At 37.4% G+C, this 20,902-nt stretch overlaps 1 protein-coding gene across 1 annotated transcript in view; it reads right to left on the reverse strand.

The window, feature by feature from the left end:
* LOC133616112 (exostosin-2) overlaps positions 1-17,782 on the reverse strand; it is a 36,409-nt gene extending 18,627 nt beyond the window's left edge. Inside the window, exons 1-8 of the mRNA XM_061975217.1 lie at positions 17,658-17,782; positions 13,056-13,398; positions 12,756-12,979; positions 11,272-11,361; positions 8,252-8,368; positions 5,316-5,511; positions 5,084-5,223; positions 4,907-5,000 (exon numbers count right to left, since the gene is read on the reverse strand). Of these exons, the coding sequence (XP_061831201.1) occupies positions 4,907-5,000; positions 5,084-5,223; positions 5,316-5,511; positions 8,252-8,368; positions 11,272-11,361; positions 12,756-12,979; positions 13,056-13,370 (1,176 nt within the window). The 5' untranslated portion in view covers positions 13,371-13,398; positions 17,658-17,782. The remainder of the gene's footprint in view (positions 1-4,906; positions 5,001-5,083; positions 5,224-5,315; positions 5,512-8,251; positions 8,369-11,271; positions 11,362-12,755; positions 12,980-13,055; positions 13,399-17,657) is intronic.
* Positions 17,783-20,902: the final 3,120 nt, after the last annotated feature.

The following is a 20,902-nucleotide window of genomic DNA, read 5'->3' on the forward strand; positions in this document are numbered from 1 at the left end:
AAATAAAATAGAAAAAGACAATGAACTTATCTGTGATATAATACAAATCCTGTCATATCTTTGAAATGGCATACTAAAAGACAAATTAGAGATAAATAATTTGCAGGGGGCATTATTTAAAGAAAACTTTGAAAGTTGAAAAAACTCAGCAATAGTTGAATGACATACAGTATGTATGACAAAAACATTGGAGTGAGTGTATGTGTCTAAAATGTTTTGTTCTGCTGACTCAACTGTTTGTTCTTAGGGTGTGTGCTCGTATTCTCTCTAGACTATCACGAGAGAGCAAATTTGACCAAAATAGAACTTCACACTTTGACTGTATGGTACAGTATAGTTTTACAGTAGGGATGTAACGACATTTATATTTCGTATCACAGTTATTGTGACCAAAATGATCACGGTTATCATTATTGCGGGATCAGTTATTGTGCTAAAAAAATACACACACTGAAATCTTTCAATTAAGTTTTTTTTTTTTTTTTTTTTTTTTTTAAATACAACTATAATACATTGACACATTATACTTTCTTGGCAGAAGTGACATTAAATATTGCTCTGGATTCTTAAGACCCAGATTTTTATTTGGGTGATTAAATGTTAATGTTTTCCCATTTAAATTTGTAAAAGTTTTTTTATTTTTTATTTATATATGCAAATTGATTGTTCACTTTGCTTCACGTCTGGTTTATGTGACATCACACGAATTTACTTTCTGTTGTAGACAGCTTCATCTTTGTTAATATACAGTGGGTACGGAACGTATTCAGACCCCTTTAAATATATCACTCTTTTCATTGCAGCCTTTAGCTCAAATTAAAAAAAAGTTTATTTTATTTCTCATTAATTAACACTCAGCACACCATTTGGGTAGAAAAAAACAGAAATGTAGATTTTTTTTTTTTGCCAATTTATTCAAATTTAAAAAAACTCAAAAATCACATGTACCGGTACATAAGAGTTCAGACCCTTTGCTCAATAATTTGTTGATGCACCTTCGGCAACAATTACAGCCTCAATTTTGTTTTTTAATACGATGCAAGAAGCTTGGCACATCTATCATTGAGCAGTTTTAACCATTTCTTTTTGCAGCACCTCTCAAGCTCCATCAGGTTGGATTAGAAGCGTTGGTTTTCATCCAGAATGTCTCTGTACATTGCTGCATTCATTTTAGTCTAGTCAGGGTTGTGACCCGATGATCACTCTGTCAGAGCTACAGCATTCCTCTGTGAAGAGAGGAGAACCTTCCAGAATGGAATTTACACCCATCTCTGCAGCAAACCACCAATCAGGCTTGTGTGGTAGAATGGTCAGACGGGAGCTATTTCTTAGCAAAACGTTTGCCAAAATGCACCTGAATGATTCTCAGACTATGAAAAACAAAATGATCTGGTCTGATGAAACAAAGCTTGAACTCTATGGTGTGAATGCCAGGTGTCATATTTGGAGGAAACCAGGCACTGCTCATCACCAGGCCAATACCATCCCTACACACTGCAAAAACTGAAATCTAAGTAAGATTCAATATCTCAAATAATGGGTGATATTTGCTTATTTTCTGTCTGATAAGATAATTCTTCTCACTAAGCAGATTTTATGTTAGTGTTTTACTTGTTTTAAGGGATTTGGTCCTAAATTATCTCAGTAAGATATTACAGCTTGTAGCTGAGATTTTATGACCTATATTGAGTAAAACATGCTTGAAACTAGAATATCAAGTGTTGCAAAGCTGTGTCATCAACACTCACAAGTATAAAACTACTTTTTTACAGTAATAATTTCTTATTTCAAGCATGAAAAAAAAATCATGACTTTGACACAATTGTGTCTCATAATTAAAAACAGATGACAGCCAAATGGACATTGCTGTTTTATTTTAAATGAAACAATAGAAAATACGTACTCATAAAGTAGTACAGTTGGCACAGTACAGTAAACTGCCAGTTAATATTTAAACATTTAACATGTGACATTTCTAACAATTTTGAACAGAAATAGTTCATGCACATTCAGATGAATTCTTCAAAATTACAATTAAACATTTTTTGGCCGGGGGCCGGGCTGTATATATGCGCACTAATTGACTGAAAGAGCACGCACTTGGCGCGATGATGTCATGTTATCGATGGAAAAATGCATTTTTAGACAATATGATTTGCCTGAGCGGCTAGTAGACCCCGAGAGTAACAAGCGGTTGCCTTGTTGCCTTTCCATTAAGAACAATAAATTAGTTTTTAGTATAGGTTTGCTGGTTTCAAAAAATGTAATGCCGAGCGCATATCATTATGTCAAGATAATGGCACTAGCATTTAATTAATTTAAGAATATTTTTCAACATATTGAGCAAAATGGAATGGCCTCAATCTCGTTACCTTGCGTAATGACAATAAAGCTGATTCTGATTCTGATTCTGAAAAAGGTCTCATATTATTTTTTTCTACCAAGAAAAGTACACTTGTTATTCGTGAGAATATACTTAATTTAAGGTATTTTTGGGTTCATTGAAGTTAGCTAATTTTACTTGTTTTGGAAAGTCTTGACAAGCCAAATGTTCTTGTTCTATTGGCAGGTAATTTTCCTTAGTTCAAATAAAATACCCCTAATTTTTGAATTTTTTTTCTTGTTTTTGAACACTGATTTTTTGCAGTGCACTGAAGCATGGTGGTGGCAGCATCATGCTAGGGATGAGGATGTTTTTTAGCAGTAGTAACTGGGAGACTCGTCAGGATAGAGGCAAAGATAATTGCAGCAATGTACAGAGATATCCTGGATGAAAACCAATGCTTCCCATCCAATCTGATGGAGCTTGAGCGGTGCTGCATAAAGGAATGGGCAAAGAGGAATGGACGAAACTGCCCAAAGATAGGTGTGCCAAGCTTGTGGCATCGTATTCAAAAAGACCTGAGGCTGTAATTGCTGCCAAAGGTCAACAAAAAATTGAGCAAAGGGTCTGAATATTTATGTACATGTGATTTTTCGGGTTTTTGTAATTTTTAATACATTTGAAAAAGTTCTCCATTTCTGTTTCTGGGGTGCCGAGTGTACATTATTGAGAAATAAAATTACCTTTTTTATTTTTAGCCAATGGCTGCAATGAAATAGAGTGAACAATTTAAAGAGGTCTAAATGCTTTTCGTACCCTGTGTATTCGCTAAAAATAAAACAAAACAAAAACACTGTAATTTTCCTCTGCTTATAGATCGATCGTTTTTTCTAAGAGAGCACGGCCTGTAGGCTCAATGTGCATAATTTAATATCTTAGTTGCCGAGACATAATGTGTTTATACAAGTTTAGATTATGGTATGTCGTTTATTAATGTGGAAGGACATAAGTTATTGTTTCTTGTTTTCGTGTTTGTATTTAAGATAGCTAGCGAGCTTGCGCTAGTTTATCAAAGTACGGCTATCAATCACGGTTTTTCGATAATTTTAATTTAAAACGGCAGTACTAACCGTCTGAACTTACTGCGGTTATCATTAATACTGTTTATCATTACATCCCTAATGTGCAGTTACTGCTACAGGCGGTAAATATACTGTATGTTTGGATTTATTTTGGGGGTCGTTTCTAGAAGCAAAAAATGAGTGAAAACCTTTTTTTTATTAATTTGGCTGACCGTTCAAACTGCTGGCGAATTTGTGGTCTCAATGTTTAAAGAAGGCTGATTGTGTCTGGTGACCATGCAACCATTTGTTTAAACCACATGTCCGAGTGTCATATTAATAAGTTAGACTGGCTTTTATTTTTTACAGAGCAATGAGAAAAATCAAAAAGGCTTTCTAATCCCAAGGGGGGAATGCCAACAGTTCATAAATCAGCCAGTGATGAAAGTTTTCTTTTCCAACTGAGAAGAGGTTGTAAGAAAACTGTGCTAGCCCGAGGGAATGCACCCCCACCCCTTTCCTCCCCCATTGCTTGCAGAAACTGTTATGATCAGGGATGAAAAAGGTCTTTCTTCCCCTATATTTGTAATGTATCTTTTAATCTGCATGTGTATTTCTCTTTAACCTTTGATGATTAAAAAATTGCCAATAAAATAAAAAAATGGCAACATAATTAATACACTTATCTTTATCAGATAAATGTATTTATCACTTATCTTTATCTTATTACACTTATCACTTATTAAAGGGTCAAATAAAAAAACAATCAAGATTAATCTCATAAACACATAATAGGCTCTTTAATAACAGTCCAAAGCAATGTATTTTCTCTTTTGCTATTTAAATCATTAGACCAAAGGTCAAGTCATGAGCAGAAACAGTTTGGAGTACAGAAGTCTTTGTTTAAGCCTACTTGTCAAGTGTGTGACAGATGACTGCACCTAAAGAAGTGCGCTGCAAGCCACTGAGTGAGCCGTGGCGAGAAGCAGGCGATCATTAGTGATTTGGACTTAATCAAAAACAGCAGCGAAGCCAAGTCAGCTGGTCACTAGGAATTATGCATTACTGTGCATGTATTCGTATGTTACCTTGACCTGTGGTCAAAATCTTTACACCAAAAGCAGACACATTGGATTTGTTTGCCTGGACAACCAGTTTATGTTAACCTCATGATTATAACTTCAAGGAAATAAGCACTTGTTTGTGTACAGTTAAATGTTATTAAAACTAGCTGTGAAGTTGTATGAATTGGAATTTACTGAGCCAGTTAGACTTGGCTGTCATCAACTTTTCTATTTTTAGCTTAAGATCAGCTTTACATTAATTCAGAGTAAAATAGTTGTATGGATGCACATGACTGCAATGAAACACTTTCAATGCAAAGGCTATTGAGCCCTCTGCTGGCAAAACTGATTAACAGCACAAAAAGTCAGCAAATGTCAAATTTACTTTTATCAAAATCCAACTGAATGAAAAATTAAGATTATAATACAATATATGGAGGAGGGTAAAGACTACATACCTGTCTCTGCATCTCCTCTACTTGTCTCTGCGGAATACTCTTCAAGATAGTGTACATCTCAGACAGCTTCTCCTCTGGAATAACCACAGATGCTCTATGCCAGAAAAATAAATGATCACAAAATAATGACTCAAGTTATTTTCTCGCTTAATGGCAGTAACATTGAATTGGCCAGACCTTTTCCAGTCGAGAACTTCAGAGAAAGGAAGAATGTAGGAGTCAGCGAGGATGACGGGGACACAACCCGCTTGTAGAACATCACTCAGAGCAGCTTGACCCAAACGAGCCCCCCTTAAGACCACACAAAAGGAGGATTCCTATATAGACATTTAGCAAACATAGTGTGTTATAGATACATATGACAATTAATATTTTCAAAATGTTTTAATGCCGTTGTTTGTCGTCCCACCTGCAGGATCTGCGGATAGTCATACACTTGCCCCTTGTAGCAGCGCTTTCGAGTTGAGGCAGCTCCCTGAGAGAGGTTGCTACACTTGTCCAAAAGGAGCAGAGCTTCGCCGTTTTCTTCCTTCAGGCGTTCCAGTTCAGCCCGGTACTCTCGGTGAATGGCAGTTTGAGAGGACAGGATAAAGAAGCGGCGAGGCCTGAAAATGGCAAGTGATAGTGACTGGCGTGCGAGCACATGTCATGACACCGAATACATGGACATGAACAACATATGACTTCAGAGGAGTCAAATTTTTCATGTTGTCTCTGGACTTAATTGTTTTTGTTCCCAGTTTTTCCTGTTCATTTCAGGGGCTTTTATAATTATTTGGGAACAACTATAGGAAGTTTTTTTTGACTAAAATACACCATAAATCAAGTTGAGTACAGGCATCTTACCTAGCTGTGATATAAAAACTGAACATGTATTCATTTTCTACTGCTTCAGGTCACGGGTGAGCTGTAGCCTATCCCAGCTGACTTTGAACAAGAGAGCAACTTTGAACAGAGGCAGAGTACACAGTGGACTAGAGATGTGCCAATCAATCAGCCACCGATCAGTATCAGTATTTTTGAGATCGCCATTGCTGATTATTAGAGAGAGAGAGAGAGAGAGAGAGAGAGAGAGAGAGAGAGAGAGAGAGAGAGAGAGAGAGAGAGAGAGAGAGAGAGAGAGAGGGAGAGAGAGAGAGAGAGAGAGATAGATAGATAGTACTTTATTGATTCCTTCAGGAGAGTTCCCTCAGGAAAATTTAAATTCCAGCAGCAGTGTACAGAGTTGAGATCGAATTTAAAAAGTAAAAAGTAAATAATGGGGGTATAAATGGAAACACAATAGAAAAATATTACAATAGAATAAAAATAAAAAGCAACAATAGAATAACAATATAACAGTAAAATAAGAATATAAGAAGAGAAACTAGACAGTAGTGACCATGTTATGAAGAATTATTGCACTGTTATCGTTTTGCATCCCCTGTCATCCTAGTACCCCCCCTCCCTCCCAGAGAGGAGTTGTACAGTCTAATGGCGTGTGGGACAAAGGAGTTTTTAGTCTATTAGTCCTGCACTTGGGATGAAGCAGTCTAGCACTGAACAGGTGTTGTAGCAGATGTAACGGTGTTGTAGGTACCGCGGTATTTCGGTTTCAAAGTCCTCACAATAATGCCTTGACACGTGATGACATCGAACAAAAACTTGGTGTGTAGTTTTTTTCCAACACTCTAGCGTCGACTGGGACTTAAAATAGACTACATCTACCAGAACCCTTTGCGCAGCGCGGGGTCGACAAGGCGGGGGCATGGAAGGTCGTAAGCGGAAGTGAAGTGTGTTTGTAGTAGATAAAATAAATTGTTTTTTTGGACATAAAATGTCATCAAAACCTGTCTATAACTGTTTGAGTTATGTTGCTAACAAACAGACAAACTCTGATGAAAGCATACCCTTTTTGACTGAAGTAAGGGAGTCTGTGTTATTCAAAGCAACGCACACTACTTTCTTCTCAAGCGTTTTCACGCGACACTGACACCTGTACACTCAAGGAAATATGAGTAAACTGAAAATCTACTTGATAAATCCTCAATCCATCCATTCTACTGCTTGTCTCTCTATGTCGCGGGGGTTGGGGCTGCACTCGGGCACCGTGGAGGCTGGACAAGTCGCCACATCATAAACCGTCAACCAGAAAAGATATTGGAAAACAGCAAAGCTAAACATCAGTTTGTGAGGTATTTACATTATTAAAAGTTAAATTGTTAGTTAGCTTTTCTGAAAAACAGCATTTTCCAAACTGATATAAACATATCCACTGTGGAGGATACTGCTTCTCAGAAAATAAAAGTTGAAAGACATTAGTGAACATTGTTTTACACTGAATGTTTACATTGTCACGATAGAGGTACTCAACTGTAAGTGTTATTTAATATTTGCTTGAAACAGTGGATGCTCCTGCACAATTATTTGCACTTAAAAATACATATTTGTAAAAATAAATATGATTAAAACATATTAGCATTATGTTTGCGGTCAATTACAGTAATCCTGCCACTTCATTTTACACAGTATGGCATTTTAAAAAATGTTGTTTTTTTTGCACATATATCACAATAATATCGTACCATGGCCTTAATACCATGATAATATCGTGCTGTGAGATTTTTGATTCCGTTACATCCCTACTGATTAATGCATTTTTTTATTGCCAATTACAAACGCTGTTCCCTCTGGCTGACACTGTATTTATTTGTACTTCCCCGGCTGACCTGCAGCTAGCAACTAATTGTGTCTCCATTTAGAGTGTGGAGCCGCTCCTCAAAGCTAATAATAATCACTTCTATTACAGAAAAGAAACACCTGCAATTCTTTGTATCTTAAGTATCAATTTCAAGTAATTTCTTTATCACTGCAGGATACCATAAATACATTTAAAAAATTGCATTTAATACATGTGATTAGTATCGGTATCATCATCGTCCAATCTCACTCAGGGATAGCTGGCATATCGGAATAAGCAAGATAAAACACTGATCAGGACATCCCAACTGAGGACTGATCGCCAGTAAATGACAGGGTACATATAAACAACCAACCATTCACAGGATTTCACACTCATATCCTCATGTAAAACACATTTAGCAGCAACTTTAACTAGGCACGAGGAAAATGTACTTAACATGTTCAGACTGTTGCATGTCTGTCAAATCTCATCTGATTAGTTTACTGCATGTGCTCATGTAAAAATATAAATTGCATTTATATTAACAGGGAATATAGATTAGGGCAAAACTTTACATGGTCAAGCTGGCAATATTCTACAGTTTGTCATTATTTGTTATTACTCATTAAGTCAAGAAAAAAAACTGAAGTACACAAGTACCACTGTATGAGTAAAACGCTCACCCTGGTTGTCTCTCAGGAAGCTCCACATCAGCAGAGAGAGGACTGTAAACTGGAATGCTGACATCATAACCCTGTCTGTAGGTCCAGGTAGAGAAACCACCACCCGCCAGCAGCGCTCTGAGAGTAAGACAAATAACTCTACATTTGGTACATTTAAACACACACAAAAAGCAAAAACACATGTCTTCCATTTGTTCCCATTTTCACAAAATGTATATGGACCACTGGCAGTTTGAGTGAAGTGTTTTTTGGTATTCCAGCTCAAAGGCAAAATGACTGAAGGGCAAATACAAATGAAAATCTTACCACAGCTGGTTATGTTTAGGATCCAAGACAAACAGACTCTCTGGAGAAGCGCAGGAAATTCCTTACATCTGAATATATTGTTCGTGGTCTCACATATGCCATCAAATTTCACTTTAATGTACAGGATATCTATTTGTAGCTATTTGTAAATATATATTTCACATTCTGGAAGTGATTTATTACATGTGTGTTCTACTTGTGCAACACATTAGGGTCCACACATGAATCAACAATCAATCATTCTTTAGCGCATGCCTTGAACCATACTGTACAATCAGTTATTATATACATAAATAGTATATATTTTTAAACACAACAGTCAAAGGAGATCATCTGAGGATGCTATCAGACACTTAAACATATGAGCTCATAACTACTGTGCTATTGTTCCACTTACTGTAAGCATGTACCGTACTTTGTTTCCCTCCACATAGAGTTCTGGTCAGACTTTACATACATTCACTCAAGTTTTATGCACAAAACTTTACCTATTTTTGGACATAATGACAAAAAATATGTTTGGAGGAGTCCAAGTAAAGACTTTCAGACCTCCCTCTAAATTTCTTCAACTTCACCTCTAATCAACAGCTGGATGTCTGAAACTTGGACACAACTCGGTTTTCCAACATGACCAGACTCATTTTTACAATTGTATTTTTAAAAAAAAGGCAAAAAAACATTTGTATATATTAAAAAACAAATATTTGTATTAGTCATTAGTAACAACATTACAGTCAATTTTTTTTACTTCAATTTGACCTGCTTATATAGCTCCTTGTCAGAGTTGAGCAGAAGTCTCGTTGACAACTTAGCTTGTTGGCGTCCTTTGTCGCAAGAAAACTATGGCATTCAAAAGGGCACAGGAGTGTCATTGCAGCTGAAAGTAACTGACACGTTTACAAGTAGGGCTGTCAAAAATAATAAGTTAACTCATTCGATTAATCACAAACAATATTGCTTTCATCATGTATATACGCAGATTAATCACAACATTCTAAAAGGCGACGGGAATTGTTAAACCGTCAGTGATCAGGTCAATGGATATGTCAGTGCAAAGATAAGTGAGGAGACTACTGGTGTGCTCGCTGGCAATTATAACTACAAAATACACCTTGGTGAGTCTTTTAGATGAAATTGATTGCAAGTTTTGAGCAAACATTTTTTTTAATTTCCTGGATGACATCCTCTCACTAAAATTGCATGTGTCCAAATATATATTTTTTTAAGTTAATTTAAATTACGCAAGTGAGTAATAACCTGTGATTAATCATGATTAATTCAAGTTAAAAAGTGTAATTAATCTGATTTAAAAAAAATATGTTCTATACACCACTAGTTACAAGTCTTTTTTATTGATAATGTTGATCTGAAATTAGAGGAGGTGGGCTGTATGCCCTCTGAACGAGTTGTATACACTGTAGGAATGTAACCATATGAAAATTCCATATCAGGGTTATTATGACCAAAATGATCAGTTATTATCACTGCATTTTTTAATGTAAATCTTTTGACCAAGTCTTTTTTTCAAATAACTAAAATACATTATGGTGTCCTACTCTGTGCAGCGGTCCTTAAACGCACCATAAAAACACCTCATATACATATATGTCATGAGTGTGCATTGCTGCTGTAATTTTGACCCCAAGATGCAGGAGACAGGAGGGCGATGTGCAGGTAGGACAAGTATTTAATTGTTTAACCAGGAGTTCAACAACACATGTAACATTGTCCATAACCAAGACCATCTTCCAGCCCTGACTGCAGGTCAGGCTGGCTTATAAAATCCTGATTGTGCTCAGGTTGCCAATCAGGGACAGGTGATGGGAAACCGCGCTCAGGCCAGAGTCGTGAAACCAGAGTGAATAGAAATCAGAGCGCCGGAAAAGAAACAAGTACAGAAAGTTAAGAAACACAAGAACATGTCAGACCTGACACGACAGGGAGTTACAATAGATTGATCACACTGCCCTAAAAGAGCACAGTTTGTATGTTCAGTGTGTACAATTGTATATCTTCATTGCTCAGACAGTAATATTTTTTATTTAAGTTTAGATTTGGTTATGTTGTTTCATAATGGGGAAAGACGTTAATGTCTCATATTTATGTTAGCATTTAAGCTTGCGCCAGTCAGTCAGTGAGTTTATCAAAGTGCGATTATCAATCAGAATTTTTCGATCATATTAATTTAAAACTGTAATACTAACCATCGGGATTTTACAAAGGTCATCATAAATATTGTTTATTGTTACATCCCTAATACACAGGAAATAATGTTCCACTACAAGCAAACCAATCAATCAATGCCTTTACAGTCGGCAAGGTTCGACTTTTTTGAAGGTGCACGTCACACCATGTACAATGGTTTAAGCCTATTCAACGGTTAAAATAGAATACACAAATGCGTACATTTTTGCAGGTCTGCAGGACAATGACACCAAACACACTAGGTTTAGAATGGAAAAAGCAGGCTAATATTGAGCTTTTGAAATTGTTTCCCCATGCCCTAACCTGCACCTTATGAAACATTTGCTTAATTAAGAAAAGTTCAAATAAATTAATCGGACATTTGTTACCATGAGTATATGTACACTTGCGATTGGCTTGTTTGTGAATTCAAAGCAATGCATCAAAATTCAGTGTTTAGTCTTGTATGCTATAAACAATACCAGATGGTCGACTGACTATAAAACAATGCTAGTTCATGATGTAGCTACCTGTCCCTGGGAACATCCAAAGCAGTGTTGTAGTCTGGGGGCCCCCCTGGCAACATGTTAAAAAGTAGATGGTTCATTCCTTTGTTCCACCTAAAAAAAAAAATACCAGACGATCAGTGCAATGAGAAACATCATTTGACCTATATACAAAAACAATATATAACAAATATTTAATTACCTTATTTTCCGGACTATAAGGCGCACTTAAAAAATTTTTTTTTTCACGAAACTGCGCCTTATGTACAGAATAATTCTGGTTTTGCCTACCGACCTCGAATAATTTTATTTGGTACATGGTGTAACAATAAGTGTGACCAGTAGATGGCAGTCAAACATAAGCGATACTGCAATATGATGACAATATGACTCAAGTAAACACCAACATTTTATATTTTCCATTGAAAATATAGAACATTATACATGGCTCTCAAAAATCTATCGACGTGTTTTAGTACGACTTTGGTAAGCTATGAAGCTGAACCGCTTGATGGATTGTACTGCGCTTCAACATACCAGTATTATTATGGTGTGTGTATAAGGTAAGACATTATCTGGCGTTTTGTTTCGCAATATTATGCAAAAGCAACTTTTCTTACCTTCTGGTACCTGCTGATTTGTATTTGTGATCGGCATAAATCCTGTAAAATTTAACGCGTCTGCCTTTGTAGTCCGTACCGTAGTCGATAAGCTTCTACTTTTTCTCTATCGTCTTGTTATGGGACATTCATGCTCTGCTGTTGCCATTTCTAATATAAAGTAGTGTAAAGTTCTTACTTATATTTGTCAGTAAACTCACCATGAAAGCGCTAAAACATACCGGTGTAGTGGGTTTACATTATTCACCCAAGGAACTTTGGTTATTAGAGAGCCTCGGTCGGACGTTTTTTTACGGGACACATTTCCTGCGTTGTTGTTGTTTCCGGATGAGGAGATGCTGCTCCGATATTGATTTAAGTAAAGTCTGAATGTCATTAAATCAATTAGCTCCATCTTTTGACACTTCTTCCACTCCCGTTCTTGCACGCTAGACCGCTACAACAAAGATGACAGGGAGAAGACGCTGCCGAAGGTGAGCCACGTAAATAAGACCGCCCACAAAACGGCACATCCTGAAGCGACTGTCAGAAAGCGGCTTGAAGATGATCTGTAAAACATAATCTATGCAACATTTTGACCAAAGAACCACCATTACATGTTATGTAGACCAAAGGGAAGAGTTAATTTAGAAAAAAATAATAATAATATGACTCCTTTAATGCGCCCTATAATCCGGTACGCTTTATATATGAAAAAAGATCAAAAATAGACCATTCATTGGCAATGCACCTTATAATCCGGTGAGCCCTATGGTCCGGAAAGTACGGTAGTCATTATACCTTTAGTTAGATATCGGTCTTAAAGACCTTAATATTTAAATATGGTTTAAGACACCTACATAATATTGTTAGCTGTTTGAGCAGACAAATGACAACAGTGAAATTTACCTGGGTAGCATTGCCAGAGCCTGCGCAGTCTCTCTGATACGCAAAGAGTTTTGGTTGAGAACGTCCGTTGATGGGATAAAAAGACAAGCCCTGTTGACATCATCGGTGTAGAAGTCACTATCCGAGATGGCGCTAAGTAGATCGTTGTATTCTCGTGATAGTCCAGTACTGCTGATTGGAACCCCAAGTTCATCTACAAACCTCTGCAGCGGGTAGATGTAAACCTAAGCATAGACACAACAATCATCACTGACGAATCTCAAAAGGGGTGTGCCAAGTGTGGACAGGTGCAGGACTTACTTTAATTCGGTTCTTTGGATTGTAGCCACATCTGTACACATCAAAACAAGTGTGCATGCGACAGCTGAGGTCCCCTCTCTCAGGAATGGGGCTAGAGACTGGGAGGTGCACCAGAGGAGCATCATGAACGCTGCGTTTGTCCACGGTCCAGTCAGCTGAGGATTCAATGGAGTGAGGCCAGAACTGGAACATCCCAGTGGCAATAAGACCAAGCAACACCACAGAGAAGAGGGTGATGTAGTATATGCGGTGCTTGGTCTTCATGCGCGGGATGAGAGCCGGGCCACGGGTGCTGTATTTACTGGAGGCATACATGTCTGCCTGCTGCCTGTCGACTCAGCCACTGAAATCACACACATGGAAAATAAAGTTCTCACAAAAAATTAGGGATATCTCATTCACTCGTGGTACACAGGCTCCATTTAGTGGTATGCCAAAGAATCACTTAATTTACTATTGTACGATGTGACTCAAACCGTTATAAGTAGGGGTGTAACGGTACGTGTATTTGTATTGAACCATTTCGGTACGGGGTTCGGGTTCGGAGGTGTACCGAACGAGTTTCCACACGGACGTATTAAGTAGCGTAACGCACGTTGTGTAAACAATGCACACCGAGGCACAACACACGGCATGCTAGCAGCTAACGGGCTACGATAGACTGACCACACGTCCTCTTTTCACGGGACATGTCCTCTTTTGCGGAACTGTCAGGGCGGAGTTTCTTAAATGCCTCAAATGTCCAGCATTTTGAGTTAGGGTTGCGTGTATTTTCAATGTACGTTCAGGGTTAAGAAGGGGGTAAAAACAAACCAAATTGTGCGCGCAGCAGCATTTGTGATGGAGGTGCAGAGACAGAGAGAGCGAGAGAGTTATGATAAACGCGCATGCGTCGCCACGCTCTGCTTTTTATCCATAGATTTATCAGATTTAATTTTTTATCATCTATAGCAGGGGTGTCAAAAGTGTGCCCCGGAGGCAATTTGCGGCCCACAGCTAATGTTTTAAAGGCACACGGCACATTCTAAAAATACTATTAAAATAAACAAAAACATAACAAAAGTGAAATAAAAAAGCTTAAAGGTTAAATATAATTTAGAAAAAGTTGCAATGTTGACTAATAAAACAAAGCTGTTTTTTTTTCTTTCAAACTGTCGTTGCTCAAAACATAATATTGAATCAAAATCAATGTTATTATGAATTTTTGACCTATCCAAGGTTCCGATTACTTCACATCAAATATTCCACTAAGAAAAATATTTTTGGTGGAAGATTTTGCAAATTTGGTAAATAAATAACCTAAAAATGTATATTTTGTTGTTTTCTTACTGTACCGAAAATGAACCGAACCGTGACCTCTAAACCGAGGTACGTACCGAACCGAAATGTTTGTGTAATGTTACACCCCTAGTTTAAAGACTTCAATGGAAATCGTTACAATCAGACTACTGTAGGCCAAAGTCAACGCCAAAATAAATCATTAAGACACAAACAGAACCGTTTGACTCCGTCATTTCTATCACTCAACACGTGTGGGAACCAAATGTTCTCCACAGTCGCCGCTTAAATCCGCCCTTTCCAAGCCTTCAGCCAATCAACACACAGAACAATTGCAAACAAAAACAAACTATAGCACAGAAAGCTGCACGTGAAAAATATGCCTTCAAGGCCATGGGAGACCACAACTGTTAAACATTGAATAAACTATATGTAGAACATAACATAAACATAGAATCCAGTCTGTTAGATATTAAAAACATGAAATACTACCCACAATATCTTATCAACCAATGACATAAAAATGTTTAAAGAGATACAAATTACTTTAATCATTTTAAAAAGTTTGCAAGTGCTTCTGGTAGCCATATGTAGCGTACATACACTTCAGTTCAGTTTCAGTTTATTTTGAACATGCATACGATACAATGTAATGCATCACACATTTCCAGTTGTTTCATTACAGCACATCCGAAAAGGAATAGGAAGAAGCAGAGCTTTCATATCAATTTTATCCAATTTCCTTGTTCTCTGTAACAGAACAGTGAACAAATAAATTATAAATAAATAATATACCATAGTAAACATAGAAATATTAAATACATAAAGAATCTTTGTTTCAATAAAGAAATAAATAAGGGGGAAAAAAAGGGTTCAAGACGTTTATCATAATTCTTGTTCTGTGTACTTTGTGAACGCTTGTAGTTTGAACAGTCTCTTAAACTGAATCATAATGGTGCTTTGTTTGATTTATTTGGTTAATCCGTTCCAGAATTTAATTCCACATACTGATATACTAAAGGTTTTAGACTTGGACTTCCTTTTATTGTCATACAAATTTGAACTTTGCAGTACAGATAAAAACAAAATTTCGTTGCATGATACCATAGTTCATGGTAGTGGAGGATAAAAGAGCAATAAGGTGCAGATACAAATAAATAGATTACTGTACTAAAGGTTTTTAGTGTTGTACGAGCATACAAATGTTTTCAATTAGATTTTCCTCTAAGGTTATATTTCTCCTCTTTTGTTGAGAAGAATGCTGTACATTCTTGGGTAGCAGGTTATAGTTTGCTTTATAGATCATTTTAGCTGTTTTCTTTTAAAGTAAAAAGTTAAAGTTAAAGTACCAATGATTGTCACACACACACACTAGGTGTGGTGAAATTATTCTCTGCATTTGACCCATCACCCTTGATCACCCCCTGGGAGGTGAGGGGAGCAGTGAGCAGCAGCGGTGGCCACGCCCGGGAATCATTTTTAGTGATTTAACCCCCAATTCCAACCCTTGATGCTGAGTGCCAAGCAGGGAGGCAATGGGTCCCATTTTTATAGTCTTTGGTATGACTCGGCCGGGATTTGAACTCACAACCTACCGATCTCAGGGCAGACACTCTAACCACTAGGCCACTGAGTAGGTAGCTGTTCCTTCCAGTTTCCACTGACAAGACGGTTTTCTGTCGTTGGTAGCTACAGGCTGTGATGGGAAAAGGTGGCGGTTGTCTCTTAATAATGACCAGTACGAATTGTTAATTGGCTAATTGCAGCATGCATCATGAGGGAGCACAAATTAAAACATACCTTGTTTTTAGTGAATACTTAGGCCTACCACGCCACTGTGTTTTAATGTTGGTCACTATGATGGCACTTGGAGAACCAAGAGTTTTCTGAAGTGGTACTTGGTGGATACTAGTGATGGGTCCGGCAACACCGATGCATCGGCGCATGCGTCGAGCTCATAGAGCGAAACCCTGTGTCGGTGCGCGTACCGCTTTTAGAAAGTCACGTGAGCTTCACGTGACCATGAGCTGTTTTGGTCATGTGACCGATATGCGAACTGTGTCGCACTCCCGCCTCCTCTGTGCCCTGTGAGCGGGTCTTTTCTACAGCCGGAGAAATAATAACTAAGAAGAGACGACTGAAGTGTTGATAACAACCAAACTTAACCCCCCCCCCCCTCTATATCCCACACCCCGGATTGTAAATAATGTAAGTAATTCAATGTATATACTCTGATGATTAACTTGTGTGATGACTGTATTATGATGTTAGTATATATCTGTATCATTAATCAATTTAAGTGGACCCCGACTTAAACAAGTTGAAAAACTTATTGGGGGGTTACCATTTAGTGGTCAATTGTACGGAATATGTACTTCACTGTGCAATCTACTAATAAAAGTCTCAATCAATCAATGAAAGAAATCGTCTAAAATTGAATACGTTGGAAAAACAGTTTTTTCTAAATAAAAATGTGTAAAAAATTAATTAAAAAAAATCCCAGTCCACAAGCATCCTCATTCACAACACATTCTCTTAGATTTCCATGTTATTATACATGTTCATATTTTTTATTGACTGTATCTAAAAAAGATAAAAATATATTTTTATTTAAATGAAGATATGAAATAATCCTAAATGAAATACAATGACTTGGTTTATATTATTGTATATACTAGGTCATAAAATCAGTGTCAGTTGAGTCGGTCCATAGGTTGCCTGTAGGGATTTTTAATGTCCAGCAGATGTCAGTATTTAGTGACACAGTATCGACACAGTATCAATACAGTTTTGCAATGTGTCGAAACGCTTCATGACGCCTCATCAACCCATCACTAGTGGATACATTTGAAAACCACCGATCTAATAATGGACCAGATTACACACAGGCATACAGTATGCATTTATCTATCGTGCATGTTATGTTGATCCTGAAAGTATACCCCGACAACAGAATATATCCCTTACTTTTTGTGAGCATCACATCTGCTGATAAACGTCAAATACCTAGTGATTGAACCATCTTCTGTCAGAATTTACAAAAACAGATGGACTGCAGTGATTTACTAAATGGTCTGAAATGTACACATAACCATTAAGGAAAACAATCTTGACGAGACACAAATCTAAACATTAGTATCTTAAAACCAAGGGCGATGTTTGATTACAGCTGGGTGTCGCAATGTTATGGTTAGTAGAAGTGAGCCTAGCAAACACAGCTAGCTACATTAGCTAACTGAATGTCATCTTGAAGTAACGTTACCAATGAGCGAAAATGGTAATAACCGTAGATTCCCATTGCTACCGTGACAACGTTTTACCTACCGAGACGTTTTCTGGGACTTAGCTGGACACTCCAGTTTTAATTCATGGTCGTAGCCACAGTTGAGATGTTTCGTTAGCAAAATACCAGCGTTAGCCTCCGGAAATGGTAACCGGAAGTTGATTTCGCTTCTTTGTATTTTGTCGTGTAGCCTTAAAGGAAATATTTTTTATGCACACATTTGGAAAATTATACAGATTTGTGTTAATATTGTTTCTGTTCTGAAGGATGATGTATGTGTTGTATCATATAGTTTTTTTAAATAAAGTGCTGAAAAAAAAAAGTGCCGTGAAGCTCGCGTTGGAGTTCAGGCGTTGTCTCCCTCTAGTGGCAACAACTCAAACGTCCAGATTTTACACACCTTTTTAGATGCAAATATTGTGCATTTCATTAGTGGAGTATAAATACGTGTAATTACAGCAGTTTATGACGACGCACGTCACATTTGAAACACGTTTCAAATTGTTTCTGTATGGAAGCAATATTTTGATTATACTCTAATCAGATGTTCTACTTAACTGGGATCAAAGCTGACAGACACATTGGTGTTTTTTGTTATCAGCTGGTCATTTCATAGTGCTAATTAATCTATATAAAAAATGCATAGTCTTTTAATATTAAATTATTGTAGACACAGTACAGCACATTTAGATCCATTCATTTTCATTTCTGCAGCGTTTAAATAGAATAAAAGCACCCTTACACTTTTTGAATTACAAAACCCCAAACCAGTGAAGTTGGCACTTTGTGTAATTCACAATGATTTTCAAATCCTTTTCAACTTATATTCAATTGAATAGACTGCAAAGACAAGATATTTAATGTGCGAACTGAGAAACTTATTTTTTTTGCAAATAGTCCTTAACTTAGAATTTAATGGCAGCAACACAGTGCAAAAAAGTTGGCATAGGGGCATTTTTACCACTGTGTTACATGGCCTTTCCTTTTAACAACACTCAGTAAATGTTTGGGAACTGAGGAGACCAATTTTTTAAGCTTTTCAGGTGGAATTCTTTCCCATTCTTGCTTAATGTACAGCTTAAGTTGTTCAACAGTCCGGGGTCTCCATTGTGGTATTTTAGGCTTCTCATTGCGCCACACATTTTCAATGGGAGACTACAGGACTACAGGCAGGCCAGTCTAGTACCCGCACTCTTTTACTATGAAGCCAGGCTGTTGGAACATGTGGCTTGGCATTGTCTTGCTGAAATAAGCAGGGGCGTCCATGATAACGTTACTTGGCTGGCAACATATGTTGCTCCAAAACCTGTATGTACAGTATTAATTAGACCTTCACAGATGTGTAAGTTACCCATGCCTTGGGCACTAATACACCCCCATACCATCACAGATGCTGGCTTTTGAACATTGCACCCAGAACAATCCGGATGGTTCTTTTCTTCTTTGTTCCGGAGGACACAACATCCACAGTTTCCAAAAACAATTTGAAATGTGGACTCGTCAGACCACAGAACACTTTTACATAAGTCTATCGTAAATGAGCTCGGGCCCAGCGAAGCCGGCGGCGTTTCTGGGTGTTGTTGATATATGGCTTTCGCTTTGCATAGTAGAGTTTTAACTTGCACTTTCAGATGTAGCGACCAACTGTAGTTACTGACAGTGGTTTTCTGAAGTGTTCCTGAGTCCATGTGGTGATATCCTTTACACACTGATATCGGTTTATGATGCAGTACCGCCTGAGGGATCGAAGTCAATGTTGGTTTTCAACCTTGCTGCTTACGTGCAGTGATTTCTCCAGATTTTCTGAACCTTTTGATATTACGGACCGTAGATGGCGAAATCCTTAAATTCCTTGCAATAGCTGGTTAAGAAATGTTGTTCTTAAACAATTTGCTCAGGCATTTGTTCACAAAGTGGTGACCCTCGCCCCATCCTTGTTTGTGAATGACTGAGCATTTCATGGAAGCTGCTTTTATACCCAATCATGGCACCCACCTGTTCCCAATTAGCCTGTTCAGCTGTGGGCTTTTCCAAATAAGTGTTTGATGAGCATTCCTCAACTTTGTCAGGCTTTTTTTGCCACTTGTGCCAGCTTTTTTCGAAACATGTTGCAGGCATCAAATTCCAAATGAGCTATTTGCAAAAAATAAAGTGTTCCAGTTCGAACGTTAAGTATCTTGTCTTTGTAGTGTATTTAATTGAATATTGGTTGAAAGGGATTTGCAAATCATTGTATTTTGTTTTTATTTACGATTTGCACAACGTGCCAACTTTACTGGTTTTGGGTTTTGTAAATAAAAGTGGGGGAAAAAATACGTGAGACGGAGACAGCATTCTTTTCATGGTTTGTAATTTATTCCATAACAGGCAAAGTTTCAGTAAGGGAAGGGATCACATACATTCTCATTGGGGACAGGAGAGGAAGGAAGCAGACCAGGTAAACATGGACACTACATATTTGGAAATATTCCGAGCTCATTATAGACCAATTTGGGAATTTGACAAGTTAAAATAAATAATTTTCTGATGAATTATTTCTCATACTCTGTCAATACTGATGTTTTAAATATAGAGATATACTTTCTCTCTCTTTTTTTTTTAAATATAGTTGCTCTCTACATGACTATTGGAATTCATTATTTGTTTTAAACATCTGCTTACATAATTAGACACAGAAAATGGTGCTGTACACATTGCTTTGACTGGCTGAAAGCTAAACTACGAAACAGGTGTGTAACCAAAGTGCATGTGTGTGTGTGTGAGAGATAGAGAGACAAGTGGGACTGGCAAGATTATCTGTGCAGTGTCCGTAATCTGGCAAGATTCGAGTAAAAACTCTGGTTCCCAACAAAAACTGTACACATCACCATGGCGACTCCGGGCTGGGCATTGCACAAAAGGTCATTCTGCAGAATGTCTCACCACTACGGAACATTAGTAAAAATGTCATGGCAGTTTGTCAAATACCTTTCCACTTAAACAGAAAAAAAAAAAAATCACAATTCTTATACTGGGAATGTTTTAAAAAATGATTCACTATCAAATGAAATAAAAAATAAAAAAACACTGATATCAAACCAATCTGTTTGCAATAGCAATAAGGATAACAACACCATCAAATACAGCAATAAAAGTGAAAACAGTTTATGGTAATAAATAATGTAAGTAGTGAGCCTTCTTGTTAACCCCCATATGGAAGATAGTCTGCCACGTGTGTAGAATTGTTGCCCGCTCATTTATCCACGCAGTCCAACCTCAAGGAAGAACGAGGCGAACCAGATTAAAG

The sequence above is a fragment of the Nerophis lumbriciformis genome, linkage group LG15 (genome assembly GCF_033978685.3).
Source record: "Nerophis lumbriciformis linkage group LG15, RoL_Nlum_v2.1, whole genome shotgun sequence".
In the NCBI taxonomy this organism is placed as follows: domain Eukaryota; kingdom Metazoa; phylum Chordata; class Actinopteri; order Syngnathiformes; family Syngnathidae; genus Nerophis; species Nerophis lumbriciformis.